At 35.8% G+C, this 27,404-nt stretch overlaps 1 protein-coding gene across 1 annotated transcript in view; it reads left to right on the plus strand.

Moving 5' to 3' along the window:
• Positions 1–27,404, plus strand: part of MAP4K5 (mitogen-activated protein kinase kinase kinase kinase 5) — a 137,992-nt gene that overhangs the window by 21,721 nt on the left and 88,867 nt on the right. The window contains exon 3 of the mRNA XM_082832394.1: positions 1,345–1,402. Within this exon, the coding sequence (XP_082688520.1) occupies positions 1,345–1,402 (58 nt within the window). The remainder of the gene's footprint in view (positions 1–1,344; positions 1,403–27,404) is intronic.

Genomic DNA, 27,404 nt, shown 5'->3' on the forward strand with positions numbered 1-27,404 from the left:
CATTCTTTTCTGTTTTATCATATGCTCCTTATTTATGCCAAGTGTGAAAATTCATATTCAAATCTAATATACTAAAATGAAAAATGTTGTAGATTATTTCCACATAGTGTGCCACACTGGGTGTAATGAAAATGAGCACTCATATTAGTGTTGACAGTATTATGGCACAGTGCTTTTAGGCTCTTTTGGCAGTATGTGTTGATGGCCTTAAATGTTCATATTTATACCCTTGACCTAGTAATCTCATACCTTAGAATCCATTTGAAAAAAATAGTCTTAAATAATGAAAAGACTATGTATAACATCCTTAATATCTAACAGTAAGGGAGAATGATTATATGAGCTATTATATAGACATTTAAAATTACGTAGAGCACTGAGAAAGTACATAATTTTAAAAAAATAAAATAAAAATCTGCACCTATAATAGAACTTGGCAGACGTAGATTTAACATCTAAGGTTGGTGAGAGTGTGAATCCCCATAATTTTTTTCAGAGCAATATGGCAATATGTCCATTTTAAATCCACATATGTTTTAACTTAACAATTATGTTTATAGGTTGCCTTACTGATAAACTTTGATATGTGCTAAAATATTTGCAGTGATAATCATTGAAGCATTAATTATACTAAGTCTATCCATGATATTTTCTTAAGTGGTAAGTAGTTTCTCTTCTAGGAATTTACTTGAAGGAAATAATCAAGGCTGTGGCTGGATATAAAGCTATGAGATATATATATTCCTCTATTTATAATTCCAAAATAATATTAAAATCCTAAGTGTCCATTAATAGCCGATAAGTTAAATAAATTATATATACCATCAGTGGAAAATTAGGCAGCATTGCACATCATGTTGTCGAAGACTGTGATGGCACATCTTCTATAACACGTACACACTTGAGCACACATACACAGGGCAAAAAAGGAAATACATACACTAAGCGTTAACTTTTTACCTCTGGGTAGTAAGATACACATGATTTGGTTATTTATTTTCCTTTAATGGCCTAGGACTATATTTATAAAATATAGAAAAACCATGAGTATTTTTTTTAATTAAGAAAAGTAAGTATAAGAAAAGACTTGGAGGAAGGACACCAAAATTTTAAACAGTAGTTGTTTTTTAGTGGTGGGATTAAAGAGAATTTTGTGTGTGTGTGTGTATTTTTTCTATATTTTCTTTATTGGGAAAATGAGTATACTCATTTCACTGGAAATAAAGATTTTGTTTTTCAGTTTTGTTAAAAGCCTGATTGATAAGCAACTAATTAACATAGTACCAAGTAACTTTTATACAGTTGACAGACTTTTTTAAAGTTTTACTTTCATTTTTATTTTAGGCCAGAAATATACATACAGGAGAGCTGGCTGCAGTAAAAATTATCAAATTGGAGCCTGGTATGTATTAAAACTCTCAAGACAACTTTTGAACACTTCTTGTGCAGTTCATAAATATATCACTTAAAAGCATTTTCCATATTTCCTTCCTTGTTTCCCTTCTTCCAAAAGAGTCTTATGTTGTCATAAAAAGGGTATCTCCTATATGGTTACATTAAATTCCACTGGAGGTTGTTGGTTAAAGACGAATTTGATGCAGTAATTTTGTTGCTGAAGTCTGAAATATGCACATTCAAAAATTGAAAGACACATTGACAAACAAAAAGTAACGTTAAAATAATGTTAAATTAATTTTCTTTTAAGATGATAGTGAAATATTTGGACTTCAATTTAAGCTTTTATGAGAATGTGATTAGTAAAGTATTCATTGATTTGGGGGAATATTTGGTGAAATTCAGGATAATTATATTTTATATGTCAGCCATTCCCTGGCTGGTTGATAGGTTTAATAATTCTGGTCTTAGCCTAATGCTTATATTTTTATACTTCTGTCTGTCCGAAGACTGTTTGTTTTAAATCATACTGAGTAACTTGCTTTGAAAATAAAACAACTGTATAAAACCTGAAACTATTTACTTATTTTGATGTCCTAAAAGTTTCTAATGAGAGCAGTAGTAGCTTTCTTTTTTCTCCAATTTCTTTTTTTTTTCTTTCTTTCCTCTTTCTTTCTTTCTTTTTACTGTGGTAATGTACACATAACATAAAATTTGCCATCCAAACAATTTTAAAGTGTACAGTTCAGTGGTATAAAATACATTCATAATGTGGTGTTACCATCACCACCATCCATGCCAGAATTCTTCTATTTTTATTGTTTTGGAGGACCACCATACTGTTTTCCACAGTGGCTATACAGTTTATATTCCCATCCATACTACACAAGTGTTCCGGTTTCTCCACATCCTTTACAACACTTGTTATTTTTCTGCTTTATTTGTTATAGCAGCCGCCCTAATGGAAGTGAGGGGGTATCTCATTGTAGGGTTTTTTTTGCATTTCCCTAATGATTAGTGATGTTGAGCTTCGTTTCATGTGCATATTGGCCATTTGTGTATCTGCTTTGCAGAAATATCTATTCAGATCCTCTGCCCATTTTTTTTCACATCTTTATTGGAGTATAAATGCTTTACAATGTTGTGTTAGTTTCTGCTGTACAACAAAGTGAATCAGCTATATGTATACATATATCCCCATATCCCCTCACTCTTGAGACTTCCTCCCACCCTCCATATCCCATCCCTCTAGGTCATCACAAAGCACCGAGCTGATCTCCCTGTGCTATGCAGCAGCTTCTCGCTAGCCATCCATTTTACATTTGGTAGTGTGTATATGTCAATGCTACTCTCTCACTTCATCCCAGCTTCCGCTTCCCTGCTGTGCCCTCAAGTCTGTTCTCTACGTCTGCATCTTTATTCCTGTCCTGCCATTAGGTTCATCAGTACCGCTTTTTAAAATTCCATACATATACGTTAGCATATGTTATTTGTTTTTCTCTTTCTGACTTACTTCACTCTGTATGACAGATTCTAGGTCCCTCCACCTCACTACAAATAACTCAACTTGGTTCGTTTTTATGGCTGAGTAATATTCCACTTTATATATGAGCCACATCTTTATCCATTCATCTATTGATGGACATTTAGATTGCTTCCGTATCCTGGCTATTGTAAATAGTGCTGAAATGAACATTGTGGTACATGTGTCTTTTTAAATTATGATTTTCTTAGGGTATATGCCCAGTAATGGGATTGCTGGGTCATATGGTAGATCTATTTTTACTTTTTTAAGGAACCTCCATACTGTTCTTCATAGTGGCTCTATGAATTTACATTCCCAGCAACAGTGCAAGAGGGTTCCCTTTTCTCCACACCCTCTCCAGCATTTATTGTTTGTACATTTTTTGATGATGGCCATTCTGACTGGTGTGAGGTGATACCTCATTTTAGTTTTGATTTGCATTTCTCTAAGGATTGGTGATGTTGAGCATCCTTTCATGTGTCTGTTGGCAATCTGTATATCTTCTTTGGAAAAATGTCTATTTAGGTCTTCTGCCCATTTTTGGACTGGGTTGTTTGTTTTTGTGACATTGAGCTGCATGAGCTGCTTGTATATTTTGGAGGTAAATCCTTTGTCAGTTGCTTCATTTGCAAATATTTTCTCCCATTCTGAGGGTTGTCTTTTCATCTTGTTTATGGTTTCCTTTGCTGTGCAAAAGCTTTGAAGTTTCATTAGGTCCCATTTCTTTATTTTTGTTTTTATTTCCCTTACTCTAAGGGGTGGGTCAAAAAGGATCTTGCTGTGATTTATGTCATACAGTGTTCTGCCTATGTTTTCTCTAAGAGTTTGATAGTGTCTGGCCTTAGATTTAGGTCTTTAATCCATTTTGAGTTTCTTTTTGTGTATGGTATTAGGAAATATTCTGATTTCATTCTTTTACATGTAGCTGTCCAGTTTTCCCAGCACCACTTGTTAAAGAGGCTGTCTTTTCTCCATTGTATATTCTTGCCTCCTTTGTCAAAGATAAGGTGACCATATGTGCGTGGGTTTATCTCTGGGCTTTCTATATTGTTCCATTAATCTATATTTCTGTTTTTGTGCCAGTACCATACTGTTTTGATTACTGTAGCTTTGTAGTATAGTCTGAAGTCTGGGAGCCTGATTCCTCCAGCTCTGTTTTTCTTTTTCAAGATTGCTTTGGCTATTCAGAGTCTTTTTGTGTTTCCATACAAATTGTAAAATTTCTTGTTCTAGTTCTGTGAAAAATGCCATTGGTAATTTGATAGGGATTGCACTGATCCTGTAGATTGCTTTGGATAGTATAGTCCTTTTCCCAGTATTGATTCTTCCAATCCAGGGGCATGGTATATCTCTCCATCTGTTTATGTTATCTTTGATTTCTTTCATCAGTGTTTTATGAGTACAGGTCTTTTGTCTCCTTAGGTAGGTTTATTCCTAGGTATTTTATTCTTTTTGTTGTGATAGTAATGGGATTTTTTCCTTAATTTCTCTTTCTTATCTTTCGTTGTTAGTGTATAGGAATGCAAGAGATTTCTGTGCAGTAATTTTGTATCCTGCAACCTTACCAAACTCATTGATTAGTTCTAGTAGTTTTCTGGTGGCATCTTCAGGATTTTCTATGTATAGTATCATGTCATCGGCAAACAGTGACAGTTTTATTTCTTCTTTTCCAATTCATATTCCTTTTATTTCTTTTTCTTGTCTAATTGCTGTGGCTATGACTTCCAGTACTATGTTGAATAATAGTGGCGAGAGTGGACATCCTTGTCTTGTTCCTGATCTTAGAGGAAATGCTTTCAGTTTTTCACCATTGAGAATGATGTTTACTGTGGGTTTGTCGTATATGGCTTTTATTATGTTGAGTTAGGTTCCCTCTATGCCCACTTTTTGGAGAGTTTTTATCATAAATGGGTGTTGAATTTTGTCAAAAGCTTTTTCTGCATCTATTGAGATGATCATATTGTTTTTATTCTTCAGTTTGTTAATATGGTGTATCACATTGATTGATTTGAGTATATTGAAGAATCCTTGCACTCCTGGGATAAACCCCATTTGATCATGGTGTATGATCCTTTCAATGTGTTGTTGGATTCTGTTTGCTAGTAATTTGTTGAGGAATTTTGTATCTAAGTTCATCAGTGATATTGGTCTATAATTTTCTTTTTTTGTGATATCTTTGTCTGGTTTTGGTATCAGGGTGATGGTTGCCTCGTAGAATGAGTTTGGGAATGTTCCTCCCTCTGCAGTTTTTTGGAAGAGTTTGAGAAGGATAGGTGTTAGCTCTTCTCTAAACATTTGGTAGAATTCCCCCTTGAAGCCGTCTGGTCCTGGACTTTTGTTGAAAGATTTTTATTTGCAGTTTCAATTTCATTACCTGTGATTGGTCTGGTTATATTTTCTAATTCTTTCTGGTTCAGTCTTGGAAGGTTGTACTTTTCCAAGAATTTGTCCATTTCTTTCAGGTTGTCCATTTTTTTGGCATATAGTTTCTTGTAGTAGTCTCTTATGATCTTTTGTACTTTTGCAGTGTCAGTTGTAATCTCTCCTTTTTCATTTCTAATTCTTTTGATTTGAGTCTTCTCCCTTTTTTTCTTGATGAGTCTGGCTAATGGTTTATCAATTTTGTTTATCTTCTCAAAGAACCAGCCTTTAGTTTTATTGATTTTTGCTATTGTTTTCTTTGTTCCTATTTCATTTATTTCTGCTCTCATCTTTATGATTTCTTTCCTTCTACTCATTTTGAATTTTCTTTGTTCTTCTTTTTCTAGTTGCTTTAAGTGTAAGGTTAGATTGTTTATTTGATATTTTTATTGTTTCTTGATGTGAGCTTGAATTGCTATGAACTTCCCTGTTAGAACTGCTTTTGCTGCATCCCATAGGTTTTGGATTGTCATGTTTTCGTTGTCATTTGTTTCTAGGGTTTTTTTTTTTTTCTGTACGCGGGTCTCTCACTGTTGTGGCCTCTCTCATTGCGGAGCACAGGCTCCGGACGCGCAGGCTCAGCGGCCATGGCTCATGGGCCCAGCCGCTCTGTGGCATGTGGGATCTTCCCAGACCGGGGCATGAACCCATGTCCCCTGCATTGGCAGGTGGACTCTCAACCACTGCGCCACCAGGGAAGCCCTGTTTCTAAGTATTTTTTTATTTCCTCTTTGGCTTCTTTAGTGATCCCTTGGTTATTTAGCAGCGCACTGTTTAGCGGCCATGTATTTGTGTTTTTTACTGATTATTTCCTGTAATTGATTTCTAGTCTCATAGCATTGTGGTTGGAAAAGATGCTTGATACAATTTCAGTTTTCTTAAATTTTCCAAGGTTTGATTTGTGACCCAAAATGTGATCTGTTCTGGAGAACCTTCTGTGTGCACTTGAAAGAAAGTGTATCCTTCCACTTTTGGGTAGAACATCCTAAAAATATCAATTAAGTCTCTCTGGTCTCTTGTGTCATTTAAAGCTTTTCTTTCCATATTTATTTTCTGTCTGGATGATCTGTCTATTGGTGTAAATTTGGTGTTAAAGTCCCCCACTATTATTGTGTTACCATTGATTTCTCCTTTTTATGGCTATTAGCATTTGCCTTATTTATTGAGGTGCTCCTATGTTGGGTACATAAATATTTATGATCGTTATGTTTTCTTCTTGGATTGATCCCTTGATCATTATGTGGAAAGATGGTTTGCAAATATTTTCTCTCATTCTGTGGGTTGCCTTTTTACTGTGTTGATAGTGTCTCTAGGTGCACAAAATGTATAAATTTTCTTGAAGTCCAGTTTGCCTGTTTTTCTTTTGTTGCCTGTGCCTTGATCATTATGTGCCTTTGGTGTCATACCCAAGAAATCATTGCCAAATCTGATAACATGAAGCTTTTGCCCATGTTTTCTTCGAAGAGTTTTATAGTCTTAGGTCTTTGATCCATTTTGAGTTAATTTTTTTGTATACAGTGTTAGGTAAGGGTCCAACGTCATTCTTTTGCTTATGGATAGCCATTTTTTCCTAATATCATGTGTTGAAAACACTGTCCTTTCTCCATCGAATGGTCTGTTTTTTGTTTATTTGTTAATTCTTGTTGGCTGCGTTGGGTCTTTCTTGCTCTGCACAGGCTTTCTCTAGTTGCAGCAAGATGCAGCTACCCTTCATTGCAGTGTGCAGGCTTTTCGTTATGGTGGCTTCTCTTGTTGTGGAGCACAGGCTCTAGGGCGCACAGGCCTCAGTAGTCTTGGCATGCGGGCTCTAGAGTGCAGGCCCAGTAGTTGTGATACATGGGCTTAGTTCCTCCATGGCATATGGATCTTCCCGGACCAGAGATCGAACCTATGTCCCCTGCATTGGCAGGAGGATTCTTAACCACTGTGCCACCAGGGAAGTCCCCTGTTGAATGGTCTTATTAGCACTCTTGTCAAAAATCATTTGAACCGTATATGTGAAGGTTTATTTTTGGGCTCTCTGTTCTATTCCATTGGTCTCTGTGTCTGTAGAGTACCTGTATCACACTATTTTGATTTTAGTAGCTTTGTAGTAAGTTTTGAAATCAGGAAGTATGTGTCATTAGTTCTGTACTTCTTTTTCAATATTGTTTTGGCTCTTCAACATCCTCTGAGATTCCATATAAATTTTAGGATGTGTTTTTCTATTTCTTCAAAAAATGTCATTGGAGTGAGGAGTAGTAATTTTTGACCAGATGAGTGAATATTTGATCTTTTCATTTGCTGCTTCATAAAGTTAGACATGCAGAGTAATTGTGTCACCATAATTATGCCAGTTTCTTAATTTGCATAGTTAAAATGGTTTTACATTTCAAATACAATATTTTGATCATTATGTGTATGATTCATTAGAGAGAGATTACTGAGGTAGCATATGCTGCAACACTTTAAAAATAAGCTTTCAGGTATGGCACAGTATCTTTTTTTTCCTGGATAATAGAATTCATTATAATAATACCCTTTTAGAGTCTTCTAGTTAAGTTCCACCTAGTAAGTGTAGTATGGTCTCCAAAATGTCATTAACGCACATAGAAGGGACTATAATATAACAGAACTGCGCAAGCATTTGCCTCTTCTTGACTTACTTGAACAAATAAATATTTAAGTTATGTTCAAGGAACAGTTATAGTCCAGATAATGAATGGGCTGTTTTTGCAGAGGAAACAAAGAGAAAAACAAATAACATATGCTAACACATATATATGGACTCTAAAAATATAAAATGGTTCTGATGAACCTAGGGGCAGGACAGGAGTAAACACAGTTGTAGAGAATGGACTTGAGGACATGGGGAGGGGAAAGGGTAAGCTGGGATGAAGTGAGAGAGTAACATTGACATATATACACTACCAAATGTAAAATAGATAGCTAGTGGGAAGCAGCTGCAGAGCACAGGGAGCTTTGCGACCACCTAGAGGGGTGGGATAAGGAGGGTGAGAGGGAGATGTAAGAGGGAGGGGATATATGTATGCATATAGCTTATTTACTTTGTTATACAGCAGAAACTAACACAACATTGTAAAGCAATTATACTCCAATAAAGATGTTAAAAAAAGATGTTTATCCCTTATCTGCCTTCAGCAAGTATACTGGGCTCATCATAGCACAGTTTCAGTTATTCTATTTAAGGGCATGGCCTACTTTTGATTATGATTCATGTAATGAATTAATGAATATATTTTTAAAATCCTACAATTCTGACTTCTCAAGAAACCATAAGAAAGAAAGTGCACCATTATATGATGTTATTATTTAACAGATAAGGATTAATTGCTGGGACTGTAAACTAAGACTCTTTGAAAGGTTGGAATTTCTCACTGCTTGGCTTTTTAAAGTTGCTGCCTTTATGTTTGAGTTCACTCATATACGAAGGTTGACTAATGTTTAAATTCTTCCACCCCGAAAGAATCACATAGAAGTCCAGTAAATGCTTGATGATGCGATTTTAATGCCTGGCCATTTTAGTATTGTTAATTGTTTATAGTTATGCTTTGTTCAGTTCTATAAGGTTATTTGTTTTTTAATTGATTTTTAAATTTTTTTATTTTTTAATACAATTTTTAAAGGTTACACTACATTTACAGTTATTGCAAAATAGTGGCCATATTCCCCATGTTGTATAATACAGTACATCTTTGTAGCCTATCTTACACCCAGTAAGTTTGTACCTCCCACTCATCCACCCCTATATTGCTCTTCCCCCTGCTTAACTGGTAACCACTGGTTTGTTCTCTGTATCTGTGAGTCTGCTCCTTTTTTGTTATATTCACTAGTTTGTTATATATTTTAGATTCCGCATATAAGGGATATCATACAGTATTGGGCTTTCTCTGTCTGTCTTATTTCGCTTAGCATAGTGTCCTCCAAGTCCATCCATGTTGCTGCAAATGGCAAAATTTCATTCTTTTTTATGGCTGAGTAGTATTCTAGTGTGTGTGTGTGTGTGTGTGTGTGTATACACCCCTACATCTTCTTTATCCATTCAGCTGTTGGTGGACACTTAGGTTGCTTTCATATCTTGCTTACTATAAATGTTCATGTATGAAAGATACATGCACATTGGGGTGGATGAGTGGGAGGTATCTTTTCAAATTAGTGTTTTTGTTTTTTCAGATATATACCCAGGTGTGGAATTGCTGGGTCATATGGTAGTTCTATTTTTAGTTTTTTGAGAAACCTCCCTACTGTTTTCCTCAGTGGCTGCACCAATTTACATTCTCACCAACAGTGTGCATGGTTCCCTTTTCTCCACATCCTTGCCTAACATTTGTTAATTTGTATTCTTTCTGATGATAGCCATTCTGAGAGGTGTGAGGTGATATCTCGTGGTTTTGATTTGCATCTCCCTGATGATTATTGATATTGAGCATCTTTTCATGTGCCTGTTGGCCATCTGCATATCCTTTTTAGAAAAAATGTCTGTGCAGTTCTTCTGCCCATTTTTTGATTGGGTTGTTTGCCTTTTTGATGTTGGGTTGTATGAGTTGTTTTTAAATTTTGGATATTAATCCCTTGTCAGTCATATCATTTGCAAATATTTTCTTCCATCTGATAGGTTGTATTTTCGTTTTGTCAGTGGTTTCCCTTGCTGTGCAAAAGCTTTTGAATTTAATTAGGGAGAAAATGGATGCACAGAGTGACAAGTTAAAAGTTTTTAACAAAGAGAAAATATAAAGAAGAAACAGACAGATGAAGAAGACAGTAACTGAATGAAAAATACACTAGAAGGAGTAAACAGTAGAAAAATACACTAGAAGGGATAAACAGTAGAATAACTGATGCAGAGGAATGGATCAGTGAGCTGAAAGACAGAGTAGTGGAAATCACTGCTGCTGAAAGAAAAAGGAATGAAAAGAAATGACCATTTAGGAGACCTCTCGGACAACATCAAGTACATTAATATTCACATTATAGGAGTCTCAAAATATTTGAAGGCATTCTAGTTGAAAGCTTCCCTAACCCAGGAAAGGAAATGGTCACCCAACTCCAGGAAGCAGAGAGTCCCATACAGTATTAACCCAAAGAGGAATACACCAGGACACATTGTAATTAAAATGGCAGAAATTAAAGATAAAGAGGGAATATTAAAAGTGGCAAGGGAAAAGCAGCAAATAACATACAAGGGAACTCCCATAAGGCTATCAGTTAATGTTTCAGCAGAAAGTCCTCAGCCAGAAAGTAGTAGCATGATGTATTTAAAGTGATGAAAGGGAAGAAAATACAACCAAGAATACTGTATCCAGCAAGGCTCTCATTCACATTTGATGGAGAAATCAAAAGCTTTACAGACAAGCAGAAGCTAAAAGAGTTCAGCACCACCAAACCAGCTTTCCAATAAATGTTAAAGGAACTTGTCTACGCAAAAAATAAAAGGCTGCAACTAGAAACAGAATATTACAAAATGAAAAAGCTCATCAATAAAGGCAAACACATAGTAAAGATAGGAAATCATCCATACACAAAGCTAGTAGGGAGGTTAAAAGACAAAAGTAATAAAACCATCTACATCCACAGTAAACAGTTAAGGGATTCACAAAACAATTAAATGTAAAATATGACATTAAAGACAGTAATCATGAGAGGAGGAGAGTACAAATGCAGGGGTTTTTAAATGCATTTGAAATTAAGAGATTGGCAACTTAAAACAATATTTTATATATGTAGACTGCTATACAAAAACTACATGGTAACCACAAACCAAAAATCTTCAATAGATATACATACAAAAAAGAAAAAGGAATCCAAACACTAAAGATAGTCATCAAATCACAAGAGAAGAGAAGAAAGGAAAAAAAAGACCTACAAAAACAAATCCAAAACAATTAACAAAGTGACACTAAGAACATATATATCAATAATTACCTTAAATAAACAGACTAAATTCTCCAACCAAAAGACATAGACTGGCTGAATGGATACAAAAACAAGACCCATATATATGCACCTACAAGAGACTCACTTCAGATCTAGAGACACATAAAGACTGAAAGTGAGGGGATGGAATAAGTTATTCCAGTAAATGGAAATGGAAAGAAAGCCAGAGTAGCAATACTTATGTCATACAAAATAGACTTTAAATTAAAGACTGTTACAAGAGACAAAGAAGGACACTACATAATGATCAAGGGATCAATCCAAGAAGATATAACAATTGTAAATATATATGCACTCAACATAGGAGAACTTAAATATATAAGGCAGATATTAGCAGACATAAAAGGAGAAATCAACAGTGACACAATAATAGCAGGGGACTTTAAGCCCCCCACTTACATCAATGGACAGATCATCCAGATAGAAAATCAATAAGGAAACAACAGGCCTTCCATGACACATTAGACCAAATGGTCTTAATTGATACATAGAGAGCATTTCATCCAGAAGCAGCAGAATACACATTCTAGTGCACATGGAACATCCTCCAGGATAGAACACATGCTAGGCCACAAAACAAGCCTCAGTAAATTTAAGAAAATTGAAATCATATCAAGCATCTTTTCCGACCACAATGCTATGAGACTAGTAATCAACTATAAGAAAAAAACTGCGAAAAACACAAACACGTGGGGGCTAAACAATATGCTACTTAACAACCAGTGGAACACTGAAGAAACCAAAGAGGAAATTTAAAAGGTACCTAGAGACATATAAAAATGAAAACAGGATGATCCGAAACCCATGGGATGCAGCAAAAGCAGTTCTAAGAGGGAAGTTTCTTATTGATTTTTAGATGCTGTTTACATTTTGCAAATAATGACTTTTCATGTGTTTTAAAAGTTTTCTTCAGTTTGTCTTCTATCTTTGTACTCTGCTTATGGTACTTTTCTGTGTGGAAGGTATTTTTTCCCTCCTTGGTAAATTTGGTGGTTCTCTTTCTCTATTCCTCTCTTCCTCATACTTAAGCTTTTTGTACTGGTCAACTCTAAAGATATTTAACTGCAATTTCTTCAAGTTTTTTCCCCCTTCCAACATTTAAATATTTGCTCCATCAGGGACAGTTTTGTTCTAAGATGTGATGGAGATCTTTGGTCTGTTCTTTTTCAAATGGCTAGACAGTTTTCCAAAGCTGTTTATTCACAGGTTTGAAATGCCTCACTTGTCATGAACTGAATTTCCATGTAAGTATGAGTTTTGTTTTCTGTTTCAGTGATTCTTTTCCCCCTCCCATTCGTACTTCAGGATTATCCTGTTTTTGACTACTCTGACTTTTCATTGCATTTTATAATCTTCATTGCTTTTATTTTTCAGTTATTTCCTTTCTGTTATAATAATTTTCTCCCAGGAGAACTTTAAAATCATTTTTATCAAAGTAAACAAAAAGCTTCTGAGAATAATTTAGAAGACTTAGCATTTGACAGTAGTAAGGATTTTTTCTTATTTAGGTCTTCAGGAAAATATTATAGCTTTTGCCACAGGCCTTCATATTTATGGTGATTTCTTGCTACTGTGAATAGCATTTTTCCTCCTCTTATACTTTCTAGTTGGTTACTGTTGATACTTATGTATCATTGATTTTATTGGATTTATTTTCTCTGTGACAGTCTTACAGAATTCATATTTTTTCTGATAGAATTGTTATTTTTAGTGTTCTTTGATGCTCTTTTTGCTTTGAATATAACTTTGTCAAACATTGCTATTGCCAACCCTCCTTTCTTTTTGTTTATATTTGGGTAGCATATAACAAATGGATAATGCTGTTATATTTGGGCCTATCATTTTCCTTTAATCCTTTCTGGATCATTGGTTTTTAGGGTTTGTCTTGTAAGTAATTGTATTGAAATTTTATTTTACAACCCAGTTTGAATCTTTCTCCTTTTAATAGATAGGTCAGTCACTTTATTATTGGTTAGTGAGATGATTAATCACCTGTTACTGTGGGGTTTTTTTAATGTTTTTTGAAGGTTTTAAACAAAAAATGGTTAGAGGTTTCTTTTATTTTTATTGCTGATAATTTGAAAGATACACAGTCCGTAGTTTTTTCAGAGGATGGCTTCTAAGACTTTGAATAATATACTTAAATTTGTGTTTTTAACTTACCAACTTAAGAAATGAAACAGGCATTAACTTCCTAGGCTTAAAGATGTTGAACTTTATACTGCTGCCTCTTCATCTCCCAGTTTTCAGATGTTTGTTAGTTTATTTGGAGGTTTTAGTCTGAGAATTTTTTGATTATACTGGGGCATGAGTATGCATTTAATCTGCGTCTTTTTTTTTATAAGATACCAATTATTTAGACTTAGTTTTATATTTAAACACATTCACTGCCGACTGTCCTTTCATTCCGTGACCTTGTCATTTTGAATGACTTATTTTGTATCAGTTGTTGATAAGTTGGATCATATCATCACATTGATTTTCCTATGAATATCAGGAATAATATAATTTTGAACCACAAGTTAATTGTTCTTCTCAAACTTGCTCTTCCCTCAGTCTTCCCCATTTTGCTAAGCAGTTAGCCAAGCCAAAAATGTAGGCATTGTCCTTGATTTCTCTTTCATTTGCACTCCAGAGTCAGTCTGTCAGCAAGTTCCTTCAACTCAACCTCCAAAACATATCCTGAATCCATCTACTTTTCCTAATTACCATCTTTACCCTCTCGTCTCCCTGTTTCTTCTCCCAGACCTCCCATCTGCCACCGTCTAGTTTCCACAAAGCCACCGGAATGATCTTTTTAAAACACAGATCAGATCGTAGTGCTCTCCTGCTTAAAACCTTTGTGGAGCTTCCAAATTCCACTTAGAATAATATTCAAATTTTCAGCCTTGCTTATAAAACCCTATGTGATTGGCCCTACTTCTCTGAACTCATTGTGTATCTTTTTTCCTTCTCTACTCCTCTCTTCTTTTTTCTTCTTATTTAACCAGTCCAAGATCAAACTGGCTCTTGTATTCTGCCTAAAGTACTGTTTTTCACAATCTTTGCCCAGAAGACCTCCTGGTCATTCAGATTTCAGCTTAAATGTTATATATATCCTTGTAAAGACCCATTTCTGACTACCTAATTTAAAGTAGTCACCTAGGCCCTTGTTATTTTAGTTCTCTGCCTAGGACATGTGACTGCCTGACACTTTTCTTATTTATTTGTATTTGTTTGTTTAATGTCTGTCTCTCCTAGAATGTAAGAACCATGAGAATAGTAATATGTCTTTACTGTTATATTTCATCACCTGAAACAGTTTAGGCACATAGTGGGCATTCAATAAATATCTTTGTACAAAGGAACATTCTGTTGCCTTTGAATGAGAATGACCAGTTGACTAGATATAGAATTAGTACGTCATGCATTCTTCTGTCCTCAAAAAATCTGTAGGCGTTTTCTTCTTTGAATATTGTTAGAGAAAACTGTAAGACTTGCCTGCTGTTTTTCCTCTTGTAGGTGACTTGCTGCTTCTGCCCTATTGTCTGTGGCACTAATACTGCATATCGTCTCTAATCTGTGATGTTCAGAAAATAAGGTCTTAGTATTTATTATATCTTTAGATTTCAATTCACCCTTAATAGTAATTGTGATTTTAGTAAATAACTATAAAATTTGTCACCTGAGAAATAAGTTTTTCTTATCTTTAAATATATATACATTTTTTTAGTAAATAGTTTCATTTATTTTCATAATCTATGTTTTAGAATTTGAGAAATTGGTCTTCTCTTTGTGACAGTGATTTTATTCATTTGGGTTGTTTCATTACATTTTATTCGTGGATTTGTTTTGTTTTGTGTCTTAAAAAATGTTTTCTGTATTGATAGTAGATTTTTATACTATTTTTTTTCTTTTTTAGCATTTTCAGAAAAGCCAAAGCAGATGGTGGTTTTCACGTTTTTGAAACAGAGTTAGGGGAGTTTTTATCTCAAAAATATGATGGTATAGTAATGAATTTTGTCAACATTCAGTTCAGATACCTCAAATAATTCTGGAGACAGCTGTATTTCAGAATGAATTCTTGACTGTACTCAGCAGCTTTTTAAAAAATTGCACTAAAGCCAGTATAGTGCAAAAGTGCTTCCTTGTATTTATTTAACAGATGAGCTGGTTTAGAATTTTATTTAGACCTGAGAAGATAATCATTTGCCAATATGACGTAGAATATTACAATATTACAGATTTACTGACTTGTTCCTGGTAATTTAATTTTATAATATTATATTTAAAATTTCACTGAAAAAGATTGCTTTTGAGACTCTTCTAATATTTATAAAATTCCTAAAGTGAACTTAGGGTTAGGAGCAAAAATAGATTAACACAGAGAACTGTTTTTTTAATTAACCACAAAAATAATTGATAAAGAAAATGAGTGGGTATTCTTCCCTATATTTGTTGCCATTTGTATATATACACAAGCAAATTATTATTTTCAAGAGTGATTTAACCATTTCTCTATCTCATTTTTATAGTATATACTTATTAAATATAGGTACCATTTTATAAATGGTGACATTTAAATAACGTTTGACTTACTAGTGAGTAGTATTGAAAATAAACAATACCAATGATACCATTTTGAGTTTTGTTATCTCTTTGGTCAGGCATCAGGACTGCCCTATAAAAGTAGGCAGATATTATGATGATGCGTGTCACCATGTTTTCCTGTCTGTGTCTGAATTTCAGCCTACCCTCTAACTCATTTTACAGATGCTGCTTTTGCTCAACAAGTCTGTAGCTAGTGCCAGCCGACAGTCAGAACAAGATCAAGCTTTCCTGGGAAAGCTGATCATCAGAATCCTAATTTGCCTTCCCATCTCTTCTCTCCTCCCATTATCCCCTTATTATGGTGGAACTACATGACAGTACTTTTAAATTTTGCAAATTATCATTTGTTTAAAACTGTGAGCCTTGCATACAGGGATGGAACTTAATAAAATCATTGCCCAGGGTGATTAATGCAATACTTTTTTTGTTTGCTTGTTTGTTTTTTAAAGTGCTAAATTGGAAATATTCATGAAATAGTCTGATATTCATGAAATAGTCCAATAGTCCAAATATTGATGAAATATTTTATTTTTAAATAAAATAACAAGTTAAATGTATTTTACTAGATTAATCAGTTTTCAGAGTAAGTGGGAATCTTTAAAAATCTTTCAATAGGTGTTTAAAACTTTTTTCAGTTTTACATTATGATATCTCATCTTATTTCCTGGAAGTATAAACGGAGAAAGTAAAGTTTTTTAAAGTCAGAAAGTATATAAAGATACAAACAGCAATTAATTTGCCTTGTTAATGTTCTTGAAACAATTCCCAAAGTAGGAGGTTTAGCCAAATAGGACAAATGTCAGCTATGCTGATTAAGTGGTATGTTCCTGCTTTTCAGTATTTACTTCTATTTTAATGTGTTCGTTTTTTTTCTTTTTAATAAATTTATTTTTGGGTGTGTTGGGTTTTTGTTGCTGCACACGGGCTTGCTCTAGTTGCGGCAAGTGGGGGCTACTCTTTGTTGCGGTGCGTGGGCTTCTCATTGCGGTGGCTTCTCTTGTTGTGGAGCACAGGCTCTAGGTGTGTGGGCTTCAGTAGTTGTGGCACACAGGCTCAGTAGTTGTGGCTTGCGGGCTCTAGAGTGCAGGCTCAGTAGTTGTGGCGCACAAGCTTAGTTGCTCCGCAGCATGTGGGATCTTCCTGGACTGGGGCTGGAACCTGTGTCCCTGCATTGGCAGGTGGATTCTCAACCACTGCGCCACCAGGGAAATAATAGATGCAGAAAACTAATAAAGGCTAAGCAGACATTTTCTGCCATTTAATAGGTAAAAATCACTTGTAATGCTAGAGTACTCTGTTTCCCTTAGATTCCAATTTCCTTCTGAACACAAGATAAAATAGAAGAAGTGAAGATACTTTTTGCTACAATATATAGAAAAGGTGAACTTCAATGTCGGATTCTAATTTAGAATCGATAAATAGATATTTAATCGAATTTAAAACTGAGAAGGATTTTCTGTCTAGGTGAGTTTTCGGAATCTAAGATAGGCATTCTTCCAGAGAAAATGTTTTGTTAGAAATGACTTTTATTTATATTTTATATTCATTTTGCTCAATGGAAAACATTCATGAATATTTCCTTATTTGCAACCAAAACAGTCAGATTGACAAGTTGCCATCACTGTATTTTTCATGGACATTTGAAAATTAACTGACAGAATATTTAGAATTGGACTAATTAATTTTCTGAAGATAATACTGACAATTTATTAGGGTACAGTAAAATCAGTTTTCACTTCAGAATCTATTTTTAACATTGATTTTATTTCATAAACTTCACAAATGTATTTAATACTTAGTGCAGAAATCTTTTCCCAGTGCTTGATATTGTAAATATATATATTTTTATAAATAGAAATCCATTTTAAATTTATTTTATTTATTTTATCTCTGGCTGCATTGGGTCTTTGTTGCTGCACGCAGGGTTTCTCTAGTTGTGTGGAGCTGGGGCTACTCTTCGTTGTGGTGCACAGGCTTCTTATTGCGGTAGCTTCTTTTGTTGCAGAGCACGGGCTCTAGGCACGCGGGCTCAGTAGTTGTGGCTCAAGGCCTCTAGAGAGCGGGCTCAGTAGTTGTGGAACACGGGCTTAGTTGCTCCATGGCATGTGGGATCTTCCCACACCAGGGCTCAAACCCGTGTCCCCTGCATTAGCAGGCGGATTCTTAACCACTGTGCCACCAGGGAAGCCCGACATTGCAAATATTAATTAAAAGATCTACTTCTAGCATTGTAGTTTTGCTATATATATTTATATATATATATTTTTTTTTTTTTGGAGTATAATTGCTTTACAATGTTGTGTTAGTTTCTGCTGTGCAACAAAGTGAATCAGCTATATGCATACATATATCCCCTCCCTCTTGGACCTCCCTGCCATCCACTGCCCCCATCCCACCCATCTGGGTCATCACAGAGCACCGAGCTGAGCTCCCTGTACTATACCACAGATTTCCACTAGCTATCTGTTTTACACATGGTAGTGTATTTATGTCAAACCTAATCTCTCAGTTCATCTCACCCTCCCCTTCCCCTGCTGTGTCTACACGTCCAATTCTCTACATCTGCATCTCTATTGCTGCCCTGGAAATAGGTTCATCTGTACTATTTTTCTAGATTCCACATGTATGCGTTGATATACGATATTTGTTTTTCTCTTTCTGACTTACTTCACTCTATGACAGACTCAGGGTCCATCCACATCTCTACAGATGACCCAATTTTGTTCCTTTTTATGGCTGAGTAATATTGCATTGTATATATGTAACACATCTACTTTATTCATCTGTTGATGGACATTTAGGTTGTTTCCATGACCTGGCTGTTGTAAATAGTGCTGGAGTGAACATTGGGGTACATGTGTCTTTTTGAATAATGGTTTTCTCAGGTATATGCCCAGTAGTGGTATTGCCAGGGCTATATATTTTTTTAAAGAGTATTTTTTAAGCTTAAATATTCAACCATAGTGAAATGGTTAAATTAATCTGTGTTTACATAATTTGAAATTATTTTATATTACAGCAAAAAACATAAGCTTTACCATCTTGACCATTTTTAAGCAAATGGCTCAGTAGTGTTAAGTATATTTACACTGTTGTGAAAGAGATCTCCAGAAAGTTTTCATCTTGCAGAGCTGAAATTTCACATCCATTAAACAACTGTTCCTCTTTGAACCCTCCCCCCAGTGCCTGGTAACCACAATGTACTTTCCATGTTTTTAAATTTGACTGCTTTAAATACCTCATATAAGTGGCTTATATAGTATTTGCCCTTTTCTGAGTGGCTTGTTTCACTTAGCGTAATGTCCTCAAGGTTTATCCATGTTGTAGCATGTTACAGGATTTCCTTTCTTTTTTAAGGCTACATGGTATTCCATTGTATGTGTATACCACATCTGATTTCTCAATTTCTCTGTTGATGAACATTTTAGTTGCTTCTTGACTATTGTGAATAGTGCTGCTAGGAATATATATATTCATAGTGCCCACTTACATGGGCATGCAAATATTTCTTTGAGATCCTCTTTCAGTTCTTTTGAATATATACCTAAAAATAGGATTACTGGATCGTATGGTAGTTCTATTTTTGATTTTTTGAGGAACTGCCAGACTGTTTTCCATAGTGGTTGCACCATTTTATAATACCACCAACAGTGTATCAGTGTTCCAACTTCTCCACATCCCTAATACTTGTTCTCTTTTTTTTTGTTTGTTTTTGTGGTACGCGGACCTCTCACTGTTGTGGCCTCTCCCGTTGTGGAGCACAGGCTCCGGACGCTCACGCTCAGCGGCCATGGCTCACAGGCCCAGCCGCTCCGCGGCATGTGGGATCTTCCTGGACTGGGGCATGAACCCGTGTCCCCTGCATCGGCAGGCAGACTCTCAACCACTGCGCCACCAGGGAAGCCCTCTCTTTTTTTTTTGATAGTAGCTTTCCTAATGGGTGTATCTCATTGTGGGTTTGATTTGCACTTCTCTGATGATCAGTAATGTTGAGCATCTTTTTATGTATTTGTTAGCCATTTGTATACCCTCTTTGGAGAAACGTCTTTTTACATCCTTCGCTTATTTTTTAATCAGGTTATTTGTTGTTGAGTTGTAGTAATTCTTTACGTATTCTGGATATTAACCCATTATCAGATACATGGTTTGCGAATATTTTCTCCCATTTCATAGGGTGCCTTTTCACTCTGTGTCCTTCGATGAACAAAAATTTTTAAGTTCGATGTAGTCCCATTTATCTATTTTTGCTTTTGTTGCCTGTGCTTTTGGTGTCATATCCAATAAATCATTGCCAAATCCAGTGTCATGAAGCTTTCCGTCTTTGTTTTCTTCTAGGAGTTTTATAATTTTGAGTCTTACATTTAGACCTTTAATCCATTTTGAGTTAAATTTTGTTTATAGTGTAAGATGAAGATCTAACTTCATTCTCTTGTGTGAGGATATTCAGTTTTCCCAACACTTTTTGTTGAAATGTCTGTCTTTTCTTCATTGAATGGTCTCGACACCCTTGTTGAAAATGATATATATGTGGGTTTATTTCTGGGCTCTGTGTTCTGTTTCATTGGTCTGTATGTCTGTCTGTAAGCCAGTAGCACACCATTTTGATTACTGTAGCTTTGTATTATGTTTTGAAATCAGGAGGTGTGCGTCCCCCAACTTTATTCCTCTTTTCAAAATGGCTTTAACTGTTTGGGTTCCCTTGAAATTCCATATGAATTTTAGGATGATTTTTTTCTATTTCTAAAAAAATGCCATTGGGATTTTGATAGAGATTGTGTTGAGTCTATAGATTACTTTGGATAGTATGGACATGTTAACAATATTAAGTCTTTTAATCTGTGAACCTGGGCTATCTTTCTGTTATTTGTTTCTTTTTAAATTTCTTTCAGCAATGTTTTGTAGTTTTCAGTGTAAAAGTCTTTTACCTCTTCAGTTGAGTTCATTTCTAATTATTTTTTTATCTTATTGTAAATGGAATTGTTTTCTTAATGTGCTTTCTGATTATTCATTGTTAGTGTATAGAAATGCAACTGATTTTTTTGCACTGATTTTGTATTTTACAATTGACCCTTGAACAATGCAGGGGTTAGGGGCACCGACACCCTGTGCAATCAGAAATCCAAGTATAACTTTCAGCTCCCCCAGAAGCTAACTACTATTGGCCTACTGTTGACCAGAAGCCTTACTAATAACATAAACAGTTGATTAACACATATTTATATGTTATGTGTATTATATACTGTATCCTTAAAGTAAGCTAGAGAAAAGAAAATGTTATTAAGAAAATCATAAGGTACTGTACACCTGAAACTATCACAACATTGGTAATCAGCTATACTCCAATATAAAATAAAAAGTTAAAAAATTAAAAATAAAATGTACATTCTGATAGAAAATCATAAGGAAAAGAAAATATAGTATTGTACCATATTTATCTATACTATAAGTTTACATCATCTGTTTACAAGATGAATTGTCATCCATAATGACATCAATATTCTCTTTTGTGGTACAAAACACTGCAGATGTTTTATGTATTTCTAACCCTAGACATAAAAAATGAAAAGATAATGTGAGAAAGAGTTTCATCTTTATTTACAGGTATAACAATTCATGCATTGATAGTGAAGAAACAGCAATAAGATTGCTTTATGGTAGCCTAGTGTAATCAATACAGTTGCTTCATAGTAGCCTAGCCTATACACTGATGAGTGAATCATAAAATTTTTATAGCAGACAGTATTAAGGTTATGTAAACATTACATAAACATTGTTACATTTTTTAATAAAAAACACTTACCTGTGATAATAAGCTGATATGTACTTTCTCCATTTATGAGGGAGAGAGGCACAGGGTACAGTAGTGTAATTCTTTGAAAGCAAAGTTATAAAATAGTAAGAAAACTAACACATTGTTAATTTTATGTTAAGTATCACTTATGCCTATGTAAGTAGACCCACATAGTTCAACAACTTGTGTGGTTCGGGGGTCAACTGTACAGTTTTGCTGAATTTGTTTATTAGTTCTAACAGGTTTTTTGGTGGAATCTTTAGAGTTTTCTACATAATAAGCTATGTCATCTGCAAACATAATTTTACTTACTCCTTTCCAATTTGGATGCCTTTTAAATGATTTTTACTTCTGATGAAGTAATATTTGAAGAAAGAAATGGATGTAGTGAGGGAGCAGGTCAAATGGATACCTAAGAGAACAGCATTCCAGGCACTGGGAACAGCAAGGATAAAAGCTTTAAAGCAGGAGTGTGTCCGGCATGCTTGAAAATAAAAAGCGCAGTGTTTCTAAACTGAACCAGAAGGGTGGCAGAAGATAAGATCAAAGAGGAAGTAGAAGGCCAGATCAGATATGGCCTTTTCAGCCATCGAAAGGACCTTGGATTTTATTCTGAGCAAGACGGCAAACCTTTGAGAGTTGTGAGCAACAGAGTGTAGTATCTTACCTTAGTATCAGAACGATTGCTCTGGTTGCTGTGTTAAAAACAGGTTCAGGGCTTCCCTGGTGGCGCAGTGGTTGAGAGTCTGCCTGCCGATGCAGGGGACGCGGGTTTGTGCCCCGATCCGGGAGGATCCCGCATGCCGCGGAGCGGCTGGGCCCGTGAGCCATGGCCGCTGAGCCTGTGCGTCCGGAGCCTGTGCTCTGCAACGGGAGAGGCCACAACAGTGAGAGGCCCGCGTACCGCAAAAACAAACAAACAAACAAACAAACAAAAAACAGATTCAGCGTAGTGTACGGAGTGGGAGGGAGAAAATAGGGGAAGTTGATATCAAGGTCTAAAGCAGGAATATCATGACCATAATTCATGCTAGAGTTCAAGTGGCTTAGACCAAGGTGGCAGCAAAGGTGTTGAGAAATGAAGAGTCTGGATATACTGTCATCCCTTGGTATCCATGGGGAACTGGTTCCAGGACCCCCTTAATTTTATGTAATAGTTAATAATAGTTAAAAAGTACTTTTTTAGCTGTCCTAAGGAGTTTGTTTTGTATTCCTCATAATATAAGCAACAACATACAGCTTTACTCAGTTCTCCATTTTCAGAATTGACATGTTAAAAGCTATAGTATAAAATAATTGATTAGATTTCTCTTTTTAATTGCTCAATAGCCAGTTACCTTATCTAAATTTACTATTGCTGGAAAAAAAAAACACAAAGTGATGGATTTAAATTTTTCTAATCTTCTGAAATACACCAGTGCAGTAGAAGTGATAATAACAACAGACACGTATGTGGTACTTATATATATCTTAGAAATATTAACTTAATTCTCAAAGTAATTCTCTGTGATTTTATTATATCCTCATTTGTAGATGAGGAAACTGAGACACAAAGCAGTTAAGTGTTTTGGAATTAAGTAAGGAATAATGAAATGCTAAAACCTGGAGAAATGGCCAAGGTATTGAGGCAGGCTTAAATCTTGAGGAAACTGTTTACAACCAAATAAAATTGTGATTTGCCTTTTAGATCCTTCACATAGGGCATAAAGGATAGGAGACAAAGTCTAAGACCCATCCTAGGTGAAAAGTCACTACCCTACAAAAAGCTGGACCACCCCCAGAGGCCTTTTACGTGGGAAAACTAGGAATAAATTAGCCCATCCCCCAACCAGGGACTACAAAAAGTAATGCTTGTCTTGAATTGCAGTCACGCTATTTGTTTGGCTTTAAAAACATTGGCTTTTTAGTAGCAAATATCTCCTAGGGTAGCACATCCAACCATCTAGCAGAAGCTAATGTAATCTCTCACCTTTAACTCGCGCTTCAAAGAACTCACATAGATAAAATTCTAAGCAATAAGAGCTCAGAGTCAAAAATTGCAGAAGACACCAGGTGCCTTGAGTAAGAGTCAGCAGAAACAACAACAGAACAGAATCATGAAGACATCAGATGTTGGAATTACATACTCTATATATGACAAAATTAGATAAATAAAAGAGTGATTTGAAGCTATGAGTGAAAGGTAATAAACAAAAGAAAGAAGCAGATTTGAAATATCTATGCAGATTGGCCTTCTAGGTATGAAAAATAATTATAGATTAAAAATTCCGTAGATATAGCAAGTTAAATGTTGTTAACTTGGGCAAAGCCAATATTTGAAGAATTTATGTTGAAAAGTTTTCCAAAACTGATAGAAAATACCAGATATTTAAGAATTCCAGCCAGAATTAATAGAAGGAAATGTGCATGTGCATATGTCATAGTGAAACAGCAGAATACTACAGACAGAAGACCTTGAAATCAAGTAGAGAAGGATGACATTACAGAGAAGGACTATTAAGACTAACAGTGATTTAAAAAGCCATGAAGGAAGAAGGCAGTGGATATCTTCAAAGAGTTGAAAGAGGACTATCAATGAAAATATTTTTCAATAATGAAGGCAAAGTAAAGGCATTTTCAGACAGAAACCAGTGTTTTGGCACAAGTAGACACTCACTAAGGAAATTCTAAAAGATAAACATTAAGCAGAAGGAATATGATCCCATTGGTAAGTCTAAGATGCAAAAAGGAAGGAAGAGCAAAGAAAATGATATATTGGGTTGGCCAAAAAAAGTGCCTTTGGTTTTTAAGTTAAAAAAAAAAAAGCCACGTTTTTCATTTTCACCAAGAACTTTATTGAACAACGTATTCACCCTTTTGTTCCACTACCTTCTGCCACTTTTCAGGCAACTTCATAATTCCATCTTCCCAAAACTTTTATCTTTTTGAGTAAAGAACTATTACAGGTGCCTTTTACAGTCTTCCAGAGAGCTGACATTTTTTCCAGAGAATTTTGTGAAGACCGAAATAAATGGAAATACAAAGGTGCAATGTCTGGTGAGTATGGTGGTTGAATCAGAACTTCCCAGCCAAGCTGTAACAGTTTTTGCCTGGTCATCAAAAGACATGCGGTCTTGCGTTATCCTGATGGAAGATTGTGTGTTTTCTGTTGACTAATTCTGGATGCCTTTTGTCACGTGGTCTAATGGGGAGCAGTACTCGTTGGAATTAATCATTTGGTTTTCTGGAAGGAGCTCATAATAGAGGACTCCCTTCCAATCCCACCATATACACAACATCACCTTCTTTGGATGAAGACCAGCCATTAGTGTGGTTGGTGGTGGTTCATTTTGCTTGCCTCACGATCTTTTCCATTCCACGTGGTTGTACAGTATCCACTTTTCATTGCCCATCACAATTTGTTTTAAAAATGGAACGTTTTACTTATGTTTCAGTAGAGAATCTCATGTGGAAATATAGTCAACAGGGTCTGTTTTGCTTAACTTATGTGGAACCCAAACATAAAAGAGATTAACATAACCAAGCAGGTGCTAATGATTTTCAACAATTGATTTGGATATTTTGAGTATGTCAGCTGTCTCCCATGTGGTATAACATTGATCTCAATTAATGTCTTGATTTGATTGCTGTCACCCTCAGTTGGTCTACCCGACGGTGGAGCATTCTCCAGCTCTCCAGCACTAAACTTCATAAACCAGTTTTTTTTTTAACATCTTTATTGGAGTATAATTGCTTTACAATGGTGTGTTAGTTTCTGCTTTATAACAGAGTGAATCAGCTATACATATACATACGTATCCCCGTATCTCCTCCCTCTTGCGTCTCCCTCCCACCCTCCCTATCCCACCCCTCTAGGTGGTCACAAAGCACCGAGCTGACCTCCCTGTGCTGTGCGGCTGCGTCCCAAGAGCTATCTATTTTACATTTGGTAGTATATATAAGTCCATATCACTCTCTCACTTTGTCCCAGCATACCCTTCCCCTTCCCCGTGTCTTCAAGTCCATTCTCTACGTCTGCCTCTTTATTCCTGTCCTGCCCCTAGGTCCTTCAGAACCATTTTTTTTTTTAGATTCCATATATATGTGTTAACATATGGTGTTTCTTTTTCTCTTTCTGACTTACTTCACTCTGCATGACAGACTCTAGGTTCATCCACATCACTACAAATAACTCAATTTCATTTCTTCTTATGGCTGAGTAATATTTCATTGTCTGTATGTGCCACATCTTATTTATCCATTCATCTGTCGATGGACACATAGGTTGCTTCCATGTTCTGGCTATTGTAAAGAGAGCTGCAATGAACATTGTGGTACATGACTCTTCTTGAATTATGGTTTTCTCAGGATATACGCCCAGTAGTGGGATTGCTGGGTCGTATGGTAGTTCAATTTTTAGTTTTTTAAGGAATCTCCATACTGTTCTCCATAGTGGCTCTATGAATTTACATTCCCACCAACAGTGCAAGAGGGTTCCCTTTTCTCCACACTCTCTCCAGCATTTATTGTTTGTATATTTTTTGATGATGGCCATTCTGACTGGTGTGAGGTGATATCTCATCGTAGTGTTTTGTTTTTCTTTTAATTTATTTATATTTATTTTTGGCTTCATTGGGTCTTCATTGCTGCGCACGGGCCCTCCCTAGTTGTGGTGAGCGGGGGCTACTCTTTGCTGCGGTGCAAAGGCCTCTCTCACTGCAGTGGCTTCTCTTGTTGCGGAGCACAGGCTCCAGGCATGCGGGCCTCAGCAGTTGCGGCACATGGGCTCAGTAGTTGTGGCTCGTGGGCTCCAGAGCACAGGCTCAGCAGTTGTGGTGCACGGGCCCCGCTGCTCTGCGGCATGTGGGATCCTCCCGGACCAGGGCTCAAACCCGTGTCCCCTGCATTGGCAGGCGGACTCCCAACCACGGTACCACCAGGGAAGCCCCTCATTGTAGTTTTGATTTGCATTTCTCTAAGTATTAGTGATGTTGAGCATCCTTTCCTGTGTTTGTTGGCAATCTGTATATCTTCTTTGGAGAAATGGCTATTTAGCTCTTCTGCCCATTTTTGGACTGGGTTGTTTGTTTTTGTGACACTGAGCTGTATGAGCTGCGTGTATATTTTGGAGGTTAATTCTTTGTCAGTTGCTTCGTTTGCAAATATTTTCTCCCACTCTGAGGGTTGTCTTTTCATCTTGTTTATGGTTTCCTTTACTGTGCAAAAGCTTTGAAGTTTCATTAGGTCATTTGTTTGTTTTTGTTTTTATTTCCCTTACTGTAGGAGGTGGGTCAAAAAGGATCTTGCTGTGATTTATGTCATACAGTGTTCTGCCTGTGTTTTCTCTAAGAGTTTGATAGTGTCTGGCCTTACATTTAGGTCTTTAATCCATTTGGAGTTTCTTTTTATGTATGGTGTTAAGGAGGGTTCTAATTTTATTCTTTTACCTGTAGCTGTCCAGTTTTCCCAGCCCCACTTATTGAAGAGGCGGTCTTTTCTCCATTTTATATTCTTGCCTTCTTTGTCGAAAATAAGGTGTCCATATGTGCGTGGGTTTATCTCTGGGCTTTCTATCCTGTTCCATTGATGTATATTTCCGTTTTTGTGCCAGTACCGTACTGTCTTGATTACTGTAGCCTTGTAGTGTAGTCTGAAGTCTGGGAGCCTGATTCCTCCAGCTTTGTTTTTCTTTCTCAAGATTGCATTGGCTGTTCGGGGTCTTTTGTGTTTCTATACAGATTGTGAAATTTTTTGTTCTAGTTCTGTGAA

The sequence above is a fragment of the Leucopleurus acutus genome (genome assembly GCF_964270905.1).
Source record: "Leucopleurus acutus genome assembly, chromosome: 1".
NCBI lineage: Eukaryota > Metazoa > Chordata > Mammalia > Artiodactyla > Delphinidae > Leucopleurus > Leucopleurus acutus.